Source organism: Elephas maximus, chromosome 5, assembly GCF_024166365.1.
Source record: "Elephas maximus indicus isolate mEleMax1 chromosome 5, mEleMax1 primary haplotype, whole genome shotgun sequence".
NCBI lineage: Eukaryota > Metazoa > Chordata > Mammalia > Proboscidea > Elephantidae > Elephas > Elephas maximus.
The window spans coordinates 81913411-81934100 of record NC_064823.1 but is presented as its reverse complement, the minus strand read 5'-3'; the positions used below and the strand labels follow the sequence as shown (position 1 = coordinate 81934100).

Here is a 20690-nt window from a genome sequence, read left to right as displayed (position 1 = left end):
CTTGCTGGACAACTTGCCCTGAATCAAATCTAATTCAGATCTGTTTCAATATTGTAAATCTTTGATCCAATATTTTAAAGAATACTTTACACAAGTTAAAGAACCAAGTATCTACATTGCCTAATGTTCAATCTGGAGGTTGTTTTTACTGGAAAAGACACCAATTAAAAGATTCTCTCTAACCTCGACAGAAGGGACCTTACCTGATCCTTCTTACTAATTCTTGCGCCATTAAATTACAGGGAGTTAAGACTTAGATCCATCTCTCCCAAATAAAGAAGACCACAGCTTCTGTCTGGACTGTCCAACCAGCTGAGGAACTCAAAATGAAATTCAACTGCCACAGTGGCCAGAAGCAGATGACTGCACCGGAAGTAGATGGCTGAATACAAGATTGCAGAAAAAGATCTATGCAAGATACTACAAAATTTGGACCTTCTGGACTTTCTTAATTTTTAGTATTTTCCTTCTCCCACATGTACTGCACAATTGTGCAGTACAAATTTCTTGGTGGTCTCAGTAATCTCTATGTCAGTTCTTGAAATTGTTACACTTTGGCTAATATTTATAGCCTTTGACGTAACTTTACTCTGTAAGTTAGCTTTTATTGACCAGTAAAAGGTTATTAATCTCTCAGTCCCTATGCCCTGTGCAACACAGAAATCTTTATACCTATTTGCTATTAGAATTGTAACTATTTTTCTGTTACTCCTTCTGACAGTTCTTGTACCATCTTACATGCCAATCACTGAAGAAGCCTATTTCATTATTGCCATAATTTGTATGCTTTATGCCCTTATAAACAATTTTTGGGTAGATTTTCTGCACTATAAAGGTTATCTTAAGGTTTCTCTCTCTCATGCTTGCAATTTCCATTGAAGCATGGCATGAGAATGCTTTTGTGAGGTTATCCCAAGCAGTACCCAACACCAGAAACTTGACTAAATGTCAGATCTGTCACCCCTCTCCATGATCTGGGCATCAAAATCCAGATCCATTAGCATCCCTTAATAAGCCATACGTGTTAAGACTATGGCACCCTCCTGGATTTCAAGCTCAACCTCGGGTACCATGCTTTAATTTAACCCAACCCATAACACTCAACCAGGTCATGAAACACTTGAGAGCTTCCTCTACAAAACACAAAGGTGTTCACGTTTGCAAAATTAGCTATTCACTCCAACAGAGAATACCCTAGATACTTTGGGATTTTATCAAGCAAAGAAATTACCTGACTGCATAAAAAAAATGATTCATCCCCTACACCCTTTGTACTAGATTCTAGGACCCTTCAAAAATGGGATGATTATCAACTTGCAACAATTCCTTAACAGAACATTTGCTTCAACAAGCGAATCAAAACATTCCCTTCCTGTACAATTATACTGGAAATAATACGATTTGTACTCTGTATAGATACGTATTTTTTGAAAAGAATCAGATTATCCCACTTTAAAAAAAAAACCCAAGTAATGAGCCCTACACATGAGTATTACCCTATCGAGGTGGATGGACATGATGAGCCTGGAGTACCTTTAGACCTCCATTCACAAAATGAAAGCTTACACTGGACTAGTTCCCTAAAGTTGCTTACCAAAATTAAAAAACAGACACCTATGGGTACTGAAATCCTATTTGATTAAATCCTAGAACAGGATATAGATCCGTTTTTCTTTTTTTTCCTATGGGATAGCTGAACTAGAAAGGTCACTCAGAAATGTTTCTGCCACCATGGAGAATATAACCAGTGACATTGCCAATGGACTGACCAACCTGCAACGATCTTTAGATTCTCTAGCTAAAGTAGTTATACACAACAGACTACCTCTAGTTTTCATTCTAGCACAACAAGGTAGGGTTTGTGCAATCACTAACACCTCCTGTTGTATATGGATTAATACCTCAGGCCAAGTAGAACAAGATATTGAAGCAGTATATCAAACAGCTACTTGGTTATACATAGAAGATTCTGGTTCCCGGTCTTACTGATTTGGTATCTTCAGCTGGTTGCCAAAAGACATTGGCTCATGGATCAGATCAATGCTGTTAACTGGTTTAATGATACTTTTTGTTGTTGTAATTATTAGTAGAACAATGAAACGTTGTCTGAAATTACATCCGATGTTGTAACTCAAAAAACCAATTTAACGTCTATGAAAAGAAAAATGTACATTAAAAGTAATCATATTTCAGACAAACTCGAGCTTACTCCTTAAGCAGGTCTTCATCAGAAGCCAGACTATTCCTCTGATGTGGCCTTGCCCTACACCAGCCCTCACGTAAGGAAACCACAGAAGCATGAAGCTAAAGCTGTGGCATAATAAAGATGTCAGATGGTGCTGGCTACCTCTTTACATTTGTAGCATCTGGGGCCTTAAAGGCTTGATAAACAAGCAGTCATCCAAAATCGTCACATGCCTGAAGTCCATGCAGAAAAAGCCTTTCAGAGTGGTGGTCAATAAATGGATCAAAGAATTTCTCTTGGTATCCTTGATCAAAAGGAGGGAATGTTTAAGGAAATTTAAAAATTAGATGAATCTGAAATGACTGGCTTGAGGTTTGAGCTTGTTAAGTTCTGCTTTTGCCCTAGCAACAGCTGACCTTTGTACAGACTTAACCATGCTAAGGAAAAGTTTTCCTGTGATTAAGCCAAAGAAATATTGGCACAATGCTCTCTAGGGCCACTGTTCAAACAGCTATTAAAACCCTTTGTGTAAACTGTTCTGAGAAAATGATTTTGCCTTTAGCCTGTTATTTTAACAATCTGCCTTCAGAAAATCTGTTCTGTAAACACCTAGGCTCTAACTCACTCCCCCCTAACCAGATGGCCGATCTTTGCATTTTGAAGGACTTCAAGCTGAAGCTGATCTCGTCTAAAATCAACCATTAACCATCCCCACCCCCGTCTCTACGTACCTCTACAATTAAGCAGTGCCCAATCCCCTTTGCCCACATATGCTCTGTCAAACAATCCTAGCAAAAGCCCTACTTTGAGATGTCCCACCTCCCACTTCCTTAACTGCTTAGCAACCAATCAGAGTACTGTAACATAAACTCCAGGTTTAGGCCTAAAACTATCCCCATGAATTGTGCATCCCCAAAGTGCTGGTTTTTACTTTTTAAGATCTAGTGTGCCCTACCTTGGGTGGTTTTTCTTTCAATAAATCTCTTTATTTTTACTTTAAACAAGGTTTGGGTTGTTACTCTATGACATCAGTAAACAACTTAGAAAATATCAAGCATGCGAAAAGGCAGAACCAAAGGGAGAAAAAACCAATAACAGAACAGACCCACCGAGTAATCAAGATGCTGGAGTTATCAGACACAGCCTTTAAAATATTTGTGATTAATATGTTCAAGAAAATAGAAAGATAAAGAATTTCCTCTGAGAATAGGAAGCTATTGAGAGAATGAGAGATTAAGTGAAAATTCTGTAACCAAAGAAAAAATGAAATAAAATACTCTATAGGTTTAATAGTAAATTATTTCAGATGCTTTTTTTTTTCTCTATAAAGCTTGTTAGTTATACATTCTTTAATTATTTTAGTTCCATTGTTCAGCACAACAGAGGATAAGTGACCTGGAAGATGTACCAATAGGAACTATCCAAATTTAAGCATGAAGAAAAATAAAGACGAGAAACACTGAAAAAAACACAAAAAATATGAGAGATACCCAGAAAAATGGGACACAGTAAAAGGGTCTATAACAGGAACCCCAGAAAGAAAGGAGAGAGAATGGTATAGAAACATTATTTGAGGAGATACTGACCAAGAAATTTTCAAAACTGAGAAAATACATGAAGCCACAAATTCGAGAAACTCTACAAACTCCAAACCAGATAAATATCACACATATACCTGGACACATCTCGGGAAAACTGCTAAAACCTCACACAAAAAAAGAAATATTCAAAGGCAGAGAGAGCAAGGGGGAAAAAAGACATAGTACCTTCAAAGAGCAATAATATTTCCGACAGGTGGCTTTTAAATAGAAACCATGTAACCAAAATGATATCTTTAAAGTGCTGAAAGAAAATAACTGTCAACTTGGAATTCTATACACAGCAAAGACAGCATTGAAAAAGGAAGGCAAAACAAAGGCATTTTCAAAGAGACAAAAAAAAACTGAACTTGTCACTAAAAGTAAAGAGATTTCTTCAAAAAGAAAATCCCAAAGATAAAGATGAAGATGCAAAAAGGAATGAAGAGCAATAAAAGTGATAAATATGTGGGTAAATCCAAAAGAATATTTACTGTACAAAACAATGTCTTAAAAATCTTAAAATATACATAGATAAAAGTACATGGTAACAATAGCATAAAGGCATCTTAGTGTTTAAGGATCTTCTGTTGTCCAAAAAGCTGTAAACATATTTCTCACTAAGCCAAGGATGTATGCTTAATTTCTAAAATAACCACTAAGAGAATAATGAAAGAATGTACAACTAACAAGCTAAAAGAGAAGAAACTGTAAAAAAAAAAAAAAAAAAAAAAAAAAACAGCTGATTAATCCAAAAGGGAGTGGGGAGAGAAACAAATATTAAGGCAATAGAAAATACTAAAATTGTAGATTTAAACACAAATATATCATAATTACGTTAATAACAAATGGACTAAATACTCCAACTAAAAGCTATAGTCTTTGCCAAACTGGAATAAAAAATACAATGTAACAATATGCTGTTCTATAAGATACACGCCTTAAAATAAGTATATAAAACATTTAGAGACAAAAGAATAAATAAAGAGTATATATGCAAAAAGTAATCAAAAGAAAGTTGATTAAAGATACAGCAGATTTCAGAGTACAAAGCATTACTAAAGATAAAAACGAACATCATATAACAATAAATGGGTCAATTGTAGAAGAAAAAAATAACAAATCTAAATAAATACATAGGATCTAAGGACAGTGCCTTAAAATATATAAAACAAAACACAAAAGAGCATGTACCATATGGTTCCATTTATAAAAAGTTCAAAAAGACTAGTGGTTAGCTTTGGGGGAGTGTATTGACTTGGAGGTGGTATAACAGAGGGTATGAGGTGTTATGAATGTTCTATTTCTTGATCTGGGTGGTGGTTTCAAAGGTGTATTCACTCGCTAAAGTTCATAAAGTTGTTTGCTTATGATTTCTGCACCTTTTGGTACGTTTTTTTAACTGTTTCTTAAAAACAAACTATATATCATTCTGATCCAAATACCAATGACATCTTTTAATGAGATGGAGAAACAAATCACCAACTTCATATGGAACGGGAAGGGGCCCCGGATAAATAAAGCATTACTGAAGAAGAACAAAGTGGGAAGCACCACACTACCTGATTTTAGAACCTATTATACCACCACAGTAGTCAAAACAGCCTGGTACGGGTACAACAACAGATAAATAGACCAATAGGACAGAACCGAGAACCCAGATGTAAATCCATCCACCTATGAGCAACTGATATTTGACAAAGGCCCAAAGTCAGTTAAATGGGGAAAAGACAGTCTCTTTAACAAATGGCACTGGCATAAGTGGATATTCATCCCTACAAAAAAAATTAAACAAGAACCATACCTTGCACTATGGACAAAAAACTAACTCAAAATGGATCAAAGACCTAAATACAAAATCTAAAATGATAAAGATCAAGGAAGAAAAGATAGGGACAATGCTAGGAGCCTTAATACATGGCATAAACAGAATACACACAACTAACAATGCACAAACACCAGACGAGAAACTAGATAACTGGGAGCTCCTAAAAATGAAATACTTATGCTCATCCAAAGACTTCACCAAAAGAGTAAAAAGATAACCTACAGGCTGGGAAAAAAAACTTCGGCTATGGCATATCCCATCGGGGTCTAATTTCTAAAATCTACAAGATACTGCAAAACTGCAACAACAAAAAGACAAATAACCCAACTAAAAGATGGGCAAAGGATATGAACAGGCACTTCACCATAGACGACATTCAGGTGGCTAACAGATACATGAGGAAATGTTCATGATCATTAGCCATTAGAGAAATGCAAATCAAAACTACAATGAGATCTCCTCTCACCCCAACAAGGCTAGCATTAATCCAAAAAACACAAAATAATAAATGTTGGAGAGGTTGTGGAACACTTATACACTGCTGGTGGGAATGTAAAATGGTACAATAACTTCAGAAATCTATTTACCACTTCCTTAAAAAGCTAGAAACAGAAGTACCATACGATCCACCAATCCCACTCCTTGGAATATATCCTAGAGAATTAAGAGCCATCACAGGAAGAGATATGTGCACACTCGTGTTCACTGCAGCACTGTTCACAATAGCAAAAAGATGGAAACAACTCAGGTGCCCATCAACTGATGAATGGATAAACAAATTATGGAATATACACACAATAAAATGCTACTCAACGGTAAAGAGCAATGATGAATCCTGAAACATCTCACAATACGTATGAATCTGGAAGCCGTTGTGCTGAGTGAAATTAATCAGTTGCAAAAAAGACAAATATTGTATGAGACCATTATCATAAGAACTCAAGAATTAAGGTTTAAACACAGAAGAAAACATTCTTTGATGGTTAGGAGGGTGGGGAGGAGAGGAGAGGGAAGTTCACTAACTAACTAGATAATAGACAAGAATTATCTTAGGTGAAGGGAAGGACAACACACAATACAGGGGAAGTCAGCACAACTGGACTAAACCAAAAGTTAAGCAGTTTCCTGAACATGACCAAATACTTCAAGGGACAGAACACCAGGGCAGGGTCTGGGGACTATGGTTTCGGACGACATCTAGATCAACTGCCATAACAAAGTTTATTAAGAAAATGTTCTGCATCCCACTTTGGTGAGTGGCGTCTGGGGTCTTAAAAGCCAGCAAGCGGCCATCCAAGATGCATCGATTGGTCCCAACCCACCTGGAACAAAGGAGAATGAAGAACACCAAAGACACAAGGAAAATATTAGCCCAAGAGACAAAAGGGCCACATAAACCAGAGACTCCATCAGCCTGAAACCAGAAGAACTAGACGATGCCTGGCTACCCTGACCGCCCTAACAGGGAACACAACAAAGAGTTCCTGACGGAGCAGGAGAAATGTGTGGTGCAGAACTCAAATTCACATAAAAAGACCAGACTTAATGGTCTGACTGAGACTAGAGGAACCGCAGAAGACATGGCCTCCAGTTTCTCTGTTAACCCAGAACTACAACCATCCCCAAAGCCAACTGGACTATAAACATAAAATGATACTTGTGTAGAGTATGCTTCTTAGTTCAAGTAGATACACAAGACTAAATGGGCAGTTCAAATAGATACACAAGACTAAATGGGCAGCTTCTGTCTGGAGGCGGGATAAGAAGGCAGAAAGGGATAGGAGCCGGCTGAACGGACATGGGAAACCTGGAGTGGAAAGGGGGAGTGTGCTGTCACACTATAGGGATCGCAACTATGGTCACATAACAATACGTGTATAAATTTTTGTATGAGAAATTACTTGAGCTGTAAACTTTCACCTAAAGCACAAAAAAAATAAAAAAAACTATGTAAAGGAAAAGCAACACACCGATTTTAACAAATTCAAGACAGTGGTCATCTCCAGAGGGGGGGACAAGGAGAAAGGACTGATATGGAACACCAGGAGCATGAGCAACATCAGTAACATTTTATTTGCTAAACTGGGTGACTTGTTCCTTGTATTATTACACTTTATAACACACATGTTACGTATATGCTTTTGTATATACCAAATACGTGTGAATTTTTAGAAAGAAAAATATTCCTTACACACTAACATGTCAACAGTAGCTTGACAATGAGTGGCTGGACTGTGTTTTATTTTTATTCTGTCTACTTTTCTGTATTTTCCAATTTTATAAAATCAGTCTATTTTCTGGTAATTAAAAAAAAATCTAATTGTTCAAAAGGAAAACTCTATCCCAATTTTCCACCTCAGTTGTCTACAAAATGCTTTGTGAAAGTGTACCTCATATCTCAAAGTTAAAATAAAAAACAGGCACACAACATGTGCAAATTAAATGATTACTGCAAAAAAGGACATGAAGAAACTTTTTAGGATGACGGAAATGTTCTATATCTTGATTATGATGGTAGTAACATGGCTGTTTATAGTCATCAAAATTCACTGAACTGGACACACAAATGAATGGATTTTACTAAATGTAAATTGAATCCCAATAAATCTGATTCTGTAATTATTCTTGCACAAATACGTTAGAATTAGAAAACAGTTTATATACAGTACCTACAAATTCCACAGCTTTCGCAATGATACTGCTTCTTGTCTTTGTCAAATAGATGGCATATACTACAATAATATTCTCCAAACAATGTGCTACATTCTTCGCAAGTCTGCTGGGCCTGCAAAAAGACACATGTAATTAAAAACTGGAAAAAAAATTCACCCAAATATTTTGCACTGACATTTGAATATCCAGAATTTATTTTAAAGTACATGCCATTTTATTTTTAGAAGTTTTAGCATCTAAATCAAAGACATTGCTTACTCTAAGAATTAAAGACGTCTTCTTTGCAACAGACTAAATTCTTTTTCTAACCACTTTAGTAGAGAAACAGGAATTAAATAGAAATGTCAGAGAATCTTACATGCTGAATTTTTTCACAGTTTATGCACTGCACTTCCTTTACTTTAAAGCGGTCTAGCTGATGATCTTCATTGTTATCATGACACAGCCGGCAAGTATAAAGTTTGTCACAGCAAGGTGCCTAATCCACAGGAGAAAAAAAAGGTTATGAGAGAGAAGACAAGCTTGTAATACCACAAGAAAAATTTTTCCTTCTCCTCCTGGAATAATGTCAAAGATTACAACCCATGGTTCAGTAATGAAACTGATCCAAAACATAACATTTCAATGTTTCATGGCATATTTTATACAGTGACTACTTCAACATCTACACATCAGTATGAAGTTGAACACAACCTTACCCTTAAAGACAAAAGGATTATGAAGAATGGAAATCCCTAGCCTGAAAACTAATCCCACGACACCATAGTCTCATTCTCAGTCCTAAATGCCAGATAGGAGCACTCTTCTTAGACATTTCCAGATAAATTCCTTTACATACTTAAACCCCTAAACATAAAAATTATGAAGCTTTTTTTTTAGTTCACTAATATTTATTAATCATCAACTATATGTCTGATACTATACAAAATACAATAAATGTATGTCTGATACTATACAAAATACAATAGATGTAAGAGATAATCCTTACTTTCAAGAGTGGCAAAGGCTGCCACTTGTCCACTGTAATCTAGTCTCTCCTTCCTGGGTACCTGAATGCCCAGCTACATTACAGTTCCCAGACACACTTGCTGCGAGCTGTGGCAAAATGACCAAGTTCTTACCAACAGAACATAAGCAGATGAAATCAGTGCCACTTCTGAGCCTGAGTATTAAGAAATTGGGCATGCCTCCTCCTCCATGTTCCTTTCCATCAGATAAAACCGGGACATGGCAGCAACCTACCTTGGATGGACCATATACCCTATGCAGGTGCAGATACCCACATACCCTAAAACACAGCAAAATAATACAATAGAAAAAACTTAACCCTGGAGTGGCTGTGTGGAACAAAGCCTCATCATCATTATGGATAGCTCATTTTAGAATTAAGTGTGAATAAATAAACTACTTTTTTTAAGCCACATTGTTGGTTCTTTTTATTAAAGCAACTGTTGTATGCTGTCAGGTTGGTATGGACTATACAGGATAAAGTAGAACTGCCCCCACAGTGGCTCCTAGGCTGTGATCTTTATAGGACCAGATCACCAGGTTTCTTCTCCCGTGCAGCCGCTGGAAGGTTCGATCTGCCGACCCTTCAGTTAGCCACAGAGCGCTTAACCATTGAGCTATCAGGGCTCCTTACAGCAACTTAGCCTTACCCTAACTAGCATCAAGGGGTTACTTGCCCAGTACTTTCTAGTACACTGTGAGCTTGCATATCCACCCATTTTTGAAGCCTTGCTAAGCTGTTGACTTACCATAACATACATAGTTCATTCCTTAAAGATTTTAACATTTAACTGGCTCCCGGTCCCCTAACACTATTCCTACCCTAATTCTTAGTGACCTGCACATCCACATTGATAATTCTCCCAATATCCTGAACTCTCAGTTCCTTGAATTTCTCCCTTCCAATGGCCTTGTCGTCCAAAGCTCCTCAACCACATACTCTCACAGACATACAAAGAACAGTGGTTCTCAAACGTTTTGGTCTCAGGACCCATTTACATTCTTAAAAAATATTAAGGACCCCACAGAGCTTTTGTTTATGTGGATTATATCTATTGATATTTACCATATAATCAATTAAAACTGACAAAAAAAATTTAAAGATTACTTCCGTTTAAAATAGAAATAACAAACCCATAAATAACACATTTTAATGAAAAATAACTACTTAAAAAAAACAGCTAGATTTTCATATCTTCTTCTACATTCAATCAGTTATTTGTCGTTTCAATTGAAGTGTGTGAAGAAACTCTGGCCTCCCACAAACACGGCTGCAAAGGGAGGAGTATTTTTAAAAACCTTTTCAGATAGCTATGGATATTCTTCGCTGGTACTAGGCCAAAGCTCGACAAGTTTTGCAACAATTTGAAATACTATCAATGAACTTTCTTCCTATTTTACATTAAAATTTCCTGGTGTATCTGTACTTTGCATGACTCTTTTACCCAGGCATTGCTGTCGTTGTTGTTAGGTGCTGTCAGCTCAGTTCCAACTCATAGTGACCCAATGCACAAAACAACGAAACACTGCCCAGTCCTGTGCCATCCTCACAATTGTTGCTATGCTTGAACCCATTATTACAGCCACTGTGTCAATCCATCTTGTTGAGGAAGACCCTTTTTCACTGACCTTTTACTTTACCAAACATGATGTCCTTCTCCAGAGACTGATTCCTCCTGATAACATGTCCAAAGTATGTGAGACAAAGCCTCGCCATCCTTGCTTGCTTCTTAGGAGCATTCTGGCTGTACTTCTTCCAAGACAGATTTGTTCATTGACAGTCCATGGCATATTCAACATTCTTCTCCAACACAATTCAAAGACATCAATTCTTCTTCCATCTTCCTTATTCACTGTCCAGCTTTCACGAGCATATGAGGCGACTGAAAACACCATGGCTTGAATCAGGCACACCTTAGTCCTCAAGGTGACATCCTTGCTTTTCAACACTCTAAAGAGATCTTTTGCAGTCGATCTGCCCAATGCAATGCGTCTTCTGATTTCTCAACGTCTGTTTCCATGGGTGTTGCTGTAGATCCAAGTAAAATGAAATCCTTGACAACCTCAATATCCTCTCCATTTATCATGTTGTTTACTGGCCCACTTGTAAGGACTTTTGTTTTCTTTATGTTGAGGTGCAATCCATACTGAAGGCTGTGGTCTCTGATCTTCATCAGTAAGTGCTTCAAGTCCTCTTCACTTTCAGCAAGGAAGGTTGTGTCATCTGCATAACACAGGTCGTTAATGAGTCTTCCTCCAATCCTAATGCCCCTGTTGGTGAAAAAACGTATTTGCAATGAAGAAGCTGTTAGTCTTGCAAAATTCTGTCATTTGATCTCTGGCATCATTTCTATCACCAAAGCCGTATTTTCTAACTACCAATCCTCCTTTGTTTTCAACTTTCGCATTCCAATTTCCAGTAATTATCAATGCATCTTGATTGCATGTTTGATAAATTTCAAACTGCAGAAGTTGGTAAAAGTCTTCAATTTCTTCATCTTTGGCCTTAGTGGTTAGTTCATAAATTTGAACAACAGTCGTGTTAACTGGTCTTCCTTGTAGGTATGTGGACATTATCCTATCACTGACAGTGTCGTACTTCAAGATAGATTTTGAAATGTCCTTTCTGACGATGAATGATGAATGCAATGCCATTCCTCTTCAAGTTGTCGTTCCCCAAATAGTAGACCATCATTGTCCAATTCAAAATGACCAATACCAGTCCATTTCAGTTCATTAATGCCGAGGATATTGATTGTTATGCATTCCATTTCAGTTTTGACGATTTCCAATTTTCTTAAATTCAAACTTCATACATTCCAGGTTCTGATTATTAATGGATGTTTGCAGCTGTTCCTTCTCATTTTGAGTCACGCCATATCAGCAAATGAAGGTTCTGAAAGCTTGACTCCATCTATGTCATTAAGGTCAACTCTACTTTGAGGAGGCAGCTCTTCCCCAGTCGTACTTTGAGTGCCTTCCAACCTGAGGGGCTCATCATCCGACACTATATCAGACAATGTTCCACTGCTATTCATAAGGTTTTCACTGGCTAATTCTTTTCAGAAGTAGACTGCTGGGTCCTTCTTCCTTGTCTGTCTTAGTCTGGAAGCTCAGCTGAAACCTGTCCGCCATGGGTGAACCTGCTGGTATTTGAATACTGGTGGCATAGCTCCCAGCATCACAGCAACACACCTGGCATTAGTCATTTGGAAAATACCAGTTCACTGAGTTATATGAATCTTTTAAATGTTCACATATTTTAACAAATTATATCAAAAAATAACATTCATTAATATCACTACCCATCTCATCAGAAAAGCTTTTAGGTATTGGGAAGTTTTCAAGCTCAAAGTGACTAGGGTAAGTTTTCCAAAATCCTAAATTTGAGGCAAAAGCTCAAATTTTATCACTGGCAACAAATACTGTCAACTGTTTCCCTTGAAGTGACAGTCTCATTTCTTTCCTTTTCAAGAAAATGTTGCTAACTACCTAATTCTGAATAATCATAGTTCTTTCACGTAAAAAAAAAAATGTCGTTCACTGGAGAAAGTAACTAGCTTAGCTTGCAACTCAATTCCATAAGCAGTTTCTTTAAAACAATCATATTTCAGTTTGCATAAGTATTTGATGAAAACTTCCCAGTTCATCAAATAATTTTAAAAAGACATATTCAGACAATGAAATTTGATAAAATTAGTAATTTTATTGCTTCATCAATGATATTAAGTAAAACTCACATTTAACTACAGGTATAAATAGTTTAGTGCTATTGCCTTGATTTGCAAAGTGCAGTTTTACTCATCATTGCTTTTGCACCATCAGTGCAAATGTCAACACACTGAAAAAGACAAATAATATCTTAGTACAAAAATACTCTGATCTTGTGGTGCCCCTGAAAGGGTCTTAGAAACCCCAGGGGTCCATTCACCATACTTTAGCTGCTCTAAAACAAGAACAGCACTCTCCTTGTATCTCAATTTCAAATATGAAATTCTCTAACCACTACCTCCTATCTTCCTAACTCCAATTCTTCGTTGGCATGCACCCTAACTCCCTTATTCCTTTTCCCTATACATACTTACCTAGCACAACCCCCGTTTTGGTTAAATTCATCTCTCTCATATTAACCCATACAGGAACAGCTGAATATGGTTTTAGAGAAAAAGTTCCATACTAACTGGTCTCACTTTGAAGTCATGTTGTTGTTGGGGGCTGTGGAGTTGGTTCCAATTCATAGCGATCCTATGTACAACAGAACGAAACACTGCCCAGTCCTAAGTCATCCTCACAGTTCTCACTATGTTTGAGCCCCTATGGCAGCCACTGTGCCAACCCATTTTGTTGAGGGTCTTCCTCTTTTTCGTTGACCCTCTACTTTACCAAGCATGATGTCCTTCTCCAGGGACTGGTCCCTCCTGATAACATGTCCAAAGTATGTGAGACAAACTCTTGCCATCCTTACTTCTAAGGAGCATTCTGGCTGTACTTCTTCCAAGACAGCTTTGTTGTTCTTCTGGCAGTTCATGGTATATTCAATATTCATCACCATCATAATTCAAATGCATTAATATTTTCTTCAATCTTCCTTAAAATACCATGACTTGTGTTAAGCACGCCTTAGTCCTCAGAGTGACATTTCTGCTTCTTAACAGATTGTTAATGAGTCTTCTCCAATCCTGATGTCGCATTTTTCTTCATATAGTCCAGCTTGTCGGATTATTTGCTCAGCATATGGACTGAATAAGTATGGTGAAAGGACACAATCCTAATGCATACCTTTCCTTATTTTAAACCATGCAGTATCCCCTTCTCTGTTCAAACAACTGCCTCTGGGTCTATGTACAGATTTCTCGCGAGTATAATTAAGTGTTCTGAAATTCCCATATTTGCCTAGTGAATACACTTATTCTTCTAGAGCTCAGGACCTAGGAACCACATGATTATATCACAGCTTTTCCTCTCTTTTCAAACTTCTAACACTTCTTCCCTCCTCCTTGCACTCTACTGATGACCTTTCTTCTTACTTTACTAAGAAAATAGAAGTAATCAAAACAGAACATCTACATACCCTCCTAACAAACTCTATAAACCTGCTTGCAAATGTACTTCATTCTCTGCCTCCCCATTTGTTACAAAGAGTCTACAGTCCATGCTTCACTCTAAGGTCAGCTCCTCCACTTGTGCACTGGATTTCATCCCCACTCCAGCTACTCAAGGACAGTGCTGTTACAGTTTTCCCCTTCCCCTCCTCCATTATAAAATGTTCCCACTTTACAGGATCATCCCCAAAAGTATACACCCATGGTGCAACATCTCCCATCTTAAAAAAAAAAAAAAAAAACCACGATCCCATACCTCCCAGCAACCAAACCTCATTTTATTGCTCTCCTTTACTGCAAAACACCAAGAATTGTCTGAAAGCACTATCACCAGTTCCATTCCTCCCATTTGCTCTTGAACCACTCCAATTAGGCCCTGTCTCTTCACCGAAACACCTCTTGTCAATATCACCAGTGACCTCCTCCTTGCCAAATTCAAAGTTAACTTTTCATTCTCCTTTACTCAAACAGCTGCATTTGATGTAGTTGATCACTCCTCCTTGAAGCTCTTCACTTGGCCTCTGATATTTAAGCAAAAAGCAGACGAGGGCAAAAAAGCGTTTGACACTGAGTCAGTCAAGTATTTTAGTGCTATGCAATACAGATCTAATTGTGTAATTTCTAATGGAAGGCTTAGGTGGGAGGGAGTGTAAGGTCAGGCTGCTGAATTCAGTTTTTAACTTCAAGTCTGAAATAATAACAGAACATCTTAGTAAAAGTGGAATCATAAAGACAGCATCCAAATCTCCCCACACAACACTTGCTGAATGACCAACTCTGAAAGAGCTTCGTCCAGTACAGTGGAGCAAATCATGGCCTTCAAAAAAGGCTTCAGGTTGTCCTTACAGGCCTGAGACTCTACTTCCTTCCAGTGAGTTTGGTCTGTGACCAAAATGGATGATTGGTGAAGTGAGGTGCTAAAAAAAAAGAAACATGGTGGCGATGACGATGATTGTAGTCCACGTTTACTACTCACTTACTACAGGGGAAAAGCTTGTTGGTATGATGGTTAAGCACTTGGCTGCTAAGCGTAAGGTCAGTAGTTCGAACCCACCAGCAATGGGGGAGAAAGATGCGACAATCTGCTTCTGTGAAGATTACGGCCTTGGAAACCCTATGGGGCAGTTCTACTCTGTTCTAGAGGGTCGCTATGAGTTGGAATCAGCTGGACAGTAATAGGTTTGGTTTTGGTTTTTACTCCAGGGAATGCATTCTGCTAAACACTATACAAGCAGCCCTGGTGGTGCAGCGATTAAATACTTGGCTGCAAACTGAAAGGTCGGTGATTTGAACTCCCCAGCCACTCCGAAGGAGAAAGATGTGGTGGTCAGTTTCTATAAAGATTACAGCTTTGGAAACCCTATTAAGACACGGAACAAAGGCCCTGAGATCAGAGGATACCTGTTTAAGAAACAGCGAAGAGACTGGTGTGGTTAGAGGAAAAGCAAGTAAAAGAGAAATAGGCTATACTATCAGGGAGGTAATAGGGGGTTGAGTGTGGAACCCAGAGACTTAGTAAGACAGAGAACAGAAAACCCGTTGTTGTCGATTCTGACTCATAGCAACGCTACAGCTCAGAGTAGAACTGCCCCATAGAGTTTCCAAAAAGCACCTGGTGGATTGAACTGCTGACCTTTTGGTTAGCAGCTGTAGCACTTAACCACTATGCCACCAGGGAACAGAGGGGCCCCCAAATCTGCAAACAAAATAACAAGAAATGGGCCAAGGTGCAGGAACAAAACCATTCCCCAGGACAATGGCGCAGGGTATCTAAAAATAGCCTGCAAACTTCTTTTAAGTTGCCTTTCAGAAGCAGCTGGAGAAAACTAGGCCCAGGGACATGCGCAGAACATCCATCTGTGACCGCTGTGTGACCTTCCACCAGGGGCAGTGAGGGGCTACAGCCCCAGTGCGGGAATTAAACCCAAGAAAGCGAGAGACTGCGCAGGCATGACACCCCATAAGAACTCCTGCTATGAATCCCAGAGGTCTCCAGGACAGGAGCCATCTTGGAAAGCTGCTGTGCACGCACCTTAGTTAACATATCCCTGCCTGTGTCTACGAGTAAACAGGAATCTTCTCCCGCCCAAGAACCTTTAAAAACTCAGGCCTGTCTTTTGTTCTGTGAGAGGAGGGTAATAAGTGTTGCCCTAGGCCCTCCTCGTCTCCGCTTGCAAGCCTCTTCAATAAAGCTCTGCTCCTGTGGAAAACTACGTGCCTTACCTGCTCATTCTTGACCAGTGAGAGGCATGAACCTTACTTACTCCGGTAACACTATGGGCCAGTTCTATTCACCCTAGAGGGTCGCTATGAGTAGGAATCAACTCAACAGCACACAACAACAAACACTATATATGCAAGTTCGCATTTAAACCTCATACCTTTATCACGAAGCACGAACTTCTATCATCCCTACTTTACATACAGGCAGTAGCCTGCTCAAAACCGCAGGGCTACTGAGGAGCAGAACTAAGCCCTGGGGTAGGGCTGACACTCCAAATCTAAAGCTTTCAAGCAAAATCTTTATACTGGTTCTCGCAAGAAAAATCAGGAAACTTCAATTGAGTGGATGCCAATTTTAAAAATTCTAGATTGACTATGAAGTTTTCTCAAGGTAAAATGGCAAAAATAATAGTAAATGCACCTCCTTATGCATACAAGGCGCTCTCCCATACTTAACTTCCTAGTTAATGCCACATACATGCTTGTGTTCCTATTTTATCCTTGGCAGGTTCAGGCATCCGCACGGAGCCTGAAATGAGGCTAGCAGCTTGCAAAACTTATTTTCTACAAGAGTTGAAATCGTATGATTCTCCATTTGTTCACCCCCTTTCCAGTATTTCATCATACACCTGGAGATGACTGCGGATTCGAAAAAGCCCAACTGAGGTCTCGGGTTCCCTCAGGCTCTTTCCAAGCAAAAAAGGACTTTGCTTGCAAAATATAAAGCAGGGAGGCAAAATGGGGCCTATAGTCGCCTTGCCAAAGACGTTTTCTACAGCAAAAACCCTGTTCCAGGTGGAGGAGGCGTCCTGACAAACAGCCCACCCTCAAACTTAAACCCAAGCGCAACCACCTGGCCCACCCCGCCCCCAGCCCAGCTCGGCGGAAGCTCTTCATGAAAGAGCCCACTGAAGCTGTCACCTTCAAGAGACATCCTCTGTCATAATGTTCGCAGCCCCGCCGCACTTGCTCTTGGCCGCAGGCGCCATCTTCCCGCGCCGTAGTCGCCATCTCCACCGCCTCCCCTCACACTCCACGGACCCTTTCCCCAGAATGAAAGCCACGCCCAGAGAGCCGCCGCCGCTCTAGCACACCCCCTCCCGCGGCAACAGCCACCGGAGCTAATATGGCACGTGGGCATGTGACCCGGGGGGGGGGGCAGCCGGATTTCCGGTTCGCGGGGCGGCGGGGCGGAAGCGAGAGGAGACGCAATCTCTGTCGTCGCCGTTATTTGCTGTCTCCTCTGCTAACGGTAATAATTATCAGGTTACTTCTTCTTTTTTCCCCATCGCTACCGGCCCAAGTCCCGGGGCCTGGTTCGGAGCGAGGAGGACCGCAGCGGCGCGGAGACACCTGGCGGCCCCTGAGGAAGGGACCCTCTTCGGTCGCATCTGCACCTGTGACATGGCGGCCCCTCCCTCCGTCACCCTTCGGGCGTACGGGGGCCTGGAGAAAGGGCGGAGCTGGACTTGGCGGCTGGGCTCCGAGCGAGTCCGGGAGCGCGCGCTGTTGATCAAGGCCGCGGCGTTCGCCGGCTCCTGGAATACCTATTCTCTCAGGGAACAGTGAACCTCGTCCCTTTACTTGCTCTTCATTCGGAATATGTATTTACATTTACTAGATGTCAATCACCAGCTAAGCCTTGGGGATAAAAAGTGAGAAAAAAAAAAAAAAAAAAACACGCCCCACCATGCCCTCAAGGAACTCAGACTGATGGGGGAGGAAAGTCATTAATCAGAGACTCAGATGAAAGAAATGTAAGATTACAATTTTGAGAAGTGCTAGGAAGAAGAGGTATGTGTTTTATGAGAGCGTATTCGAGAGGGTCAATTGAATCTGGGTAGGGGAAGGTTTCCCTGGGAAAGCGACGTGAGCTGAGAGCTGAAGGAAAGGTAGGAGTTAGGTGGCATGCCAGGTGTGCGCCAAGTTCTTAGAGCAGGAGGGAACGTGATGCCTTTAAGAACCGGTGAAAGGGAAGTGTACAACCCAACAAAATTGAATCAGGCCCCTCAGTGAACATAGCTAAATGTTACTCTGCTTATTAATGAGTTAAGCTCCTGAAAATTTTTATGAGCAAAGCTACCCGGTGTTGAAAGAAAATATTTGCCTTTGACTTTCTAACATGATGAGTTCACGTTTCCTGAAACATACTGGGAAAAGTAGATGTATGTTCCCCCTTAGCTTTGAAGTTACTAACTTGCCATTTTAATTTTCTTTCAGTTCTGTTATGAGTTGCTAAAATCATGGTGAAATGTTGCTCTGCCATTGGGTGTGCTTCTCGCTGTTTGCCAAATTCCAAGTTAAAAGGATTGACATTTCACGTGTAAGATTTTGCTGTTGTTAAGCCAAGTACTTTTGACTGTTATAAAAACTGAATCTACTTAAATCTTGAATTTTGAACTTTAGTTTTCAAGTTCTTTTTAAATAACCTTTTCTAGTTAAATTTGAAGTGGCAGTGATACCTTTACATTTTTATAATTAGTTAAGAAGCTTAAGATAACCTGCTGAGGAGTCAGACTTACAAAAAACATCAGACTCACTTTTTCTCTTGTACTTAGTTTATATTTTAAATCCCTTCAAAAAGATTCAGTGTTGTTTACATGTAGTTTAAAATCTGAATGATCTTTGCCCAAATACACTGTCTTTTCTATTTAGAAATAGATCAAGCTTAGGGAAAAAATATAAATTATGAGTTCAGACCAAGGATTCTTCAGAAGATATTGCAGATAAATCAAGGTGATCCTAATTTAGCATTTGGCCATTCTCCTGACAACCATAGGAGAGCAGTAAGATTTAATAATTATTTAAGGAATCCTGGTGGCACAGTGGTTAAGGTGCTTGGCTGCTAACCAAAAGGTCAGCGGTTCCAACCCACCAGCCGCTCTGCAGTAGAAAGATGCGGCAGTCTGCTTCTGTAAAGATTACAGCCTCGGAAACCTTATGGGGCAGTTGATAAAGCTTTATTTCACTGCCTTTGTACCAGACATTGTGCCATGGGCTGAAGAAAGATCTGATGGCTACTTTACTAGGAAATTTAAAAGAAGTTCCTTACCTTATTCCAAAAAAGATTTGAACTAGCTTGTAAAATTAGAAAAGATATGAGCATTGGCCTCTGGATCTTTCAAAATAGTTCTGATCTCCAGAACTCCAAATTTTGCAAACGTGTTCTTAATTCACTAAGTGTTTATAGACCTTCTGTGTAATAAATGCTGTACTAAGCAATTTTCTATTGCTAGCAGAAGAGTGAAAGTACAAAGGACCCTATTCATCAGGGATAAAGTCTAGATATCTCTTCAGATAGGAATAGGGCCAAGTGATACTCTCCATCATCAGTAGATGAATAAAAATCTTCAGTGTGGGTCTTACTGTAAAGTATTAAATATTCTTGTCCTCCTAATATGAGGAATATTGAAATGAGGGTTATGTCTGCAGCATGATTGGCACAATGCTTTGAATAGTAAAACTGAGAGATATAAAAGCATGAATCATGATGGTTTCCTGAATATTGCAGTTCCAAGAGTAGTAACAAATTAGTTAAATTATCAGTTTAGTCACAATTGAATAAGACAGCCTTAGGTCAAATATATATTGTAGTATTTAATTTTAAAATATTTTTTTGTATTTTTTTTTCTAGATTCCCCACAGATGAAAACATGAAGAGAAAATGGGTATTAGCAATGAAAAGACTTGATGTGAATGCTGCAGGAATTTGGGAGCCTAAAAAAGGAGATGTGTTGTGTTCAAGGCACTTTAAAAAAACAGATTTTGACAGAAGTGCTCCAAACATTAAACTCAAACCTGGAGTCATACCTTCTATCTTTGATTCCCCATCTCATTTACAGGTTTGTTCGTAAGATACTGCTTACCATCACTACTCAGTTGTAGTCTGGGTCGTGGTTTGTGTTAGGTGGTCTCAATCGGGTACTTTTGAAAAACGTTCACCACTCTTTCTAACATTTTTGTTGTTTATTTATTTGAAGTCCATTTTTTGGGTTTTTAAGTTTGTAAACTGCTGCTTTAGCTCGTGTAATATGTAGTAGGATTAGTCTCCCAGTAGCCACTCATAAGCATTTGTACATTTCTAAGGTTTGGTG

The 20690-nt window shown here is 39.2% G+C and overlaps 2 protein-coding genes across 5 annotated transcripts in view; one reads left to right on the top strand and one right to left on the bottom strand.

The window, feature by feature from the left end:
* The window catches only part of RCHY1 (ring finger and CHY zinc finger domain containing 1), a 27843-nt gene extending 10069 nt beyond the window's left edge, over window positions 1-17774 (bottom strand). Inside the window, exons 1-3 of the mRNA XM_049885989.1 lie at window positions 17518-17774; window positions 8622-8741; window positions 8260-8375 (exon numbers count right to left, since the gene is read on the bottom strand). Of these exons, the coding sequence (XP_049741946.1) occupies window positions 8260-8375; window positions 8622-8741; window positions 17518-17607 (326 nt within the window). The 5' untranslated portion in view covers window positions 17608-17774. The remainder of the gene's footprint in view (window positions 1-8259; window positions 8376-8621; window positions 8742-17517) is intronic.
* Window positions 17760-20690, top strand: part of THAP6 (THAP domain containing 6) — a 19611-nt gene continuing 16680 nt past the window's right edge. Inside the window, exons 1-3 of one of the 4 annotated variants that reach the window (XM_049885990.1) lie at window positions 17760-17848; window positions 18817-18919; window positions 20231-20438. In XM_049885990.1, the coding sequence (XP_049741947.1) occupies window positions 18840-18919; window positions 20231-20438 (288 nt within the window). In that variant the 5' untranslated portion in view covers window positions 17760-17848; window positions 18817-18839. Of the gene's footprint in view, window positions 17849-18174; window positions 18252-18308; window positions 18391-18816; window positions 18920-20230; window positions 20439-20690 lie in introns of those variants that run through there. The other 3 variants (XM_049885992.1, XM_049885991.1, XM_049885993.1) reach the window with 3 other exon arrangements.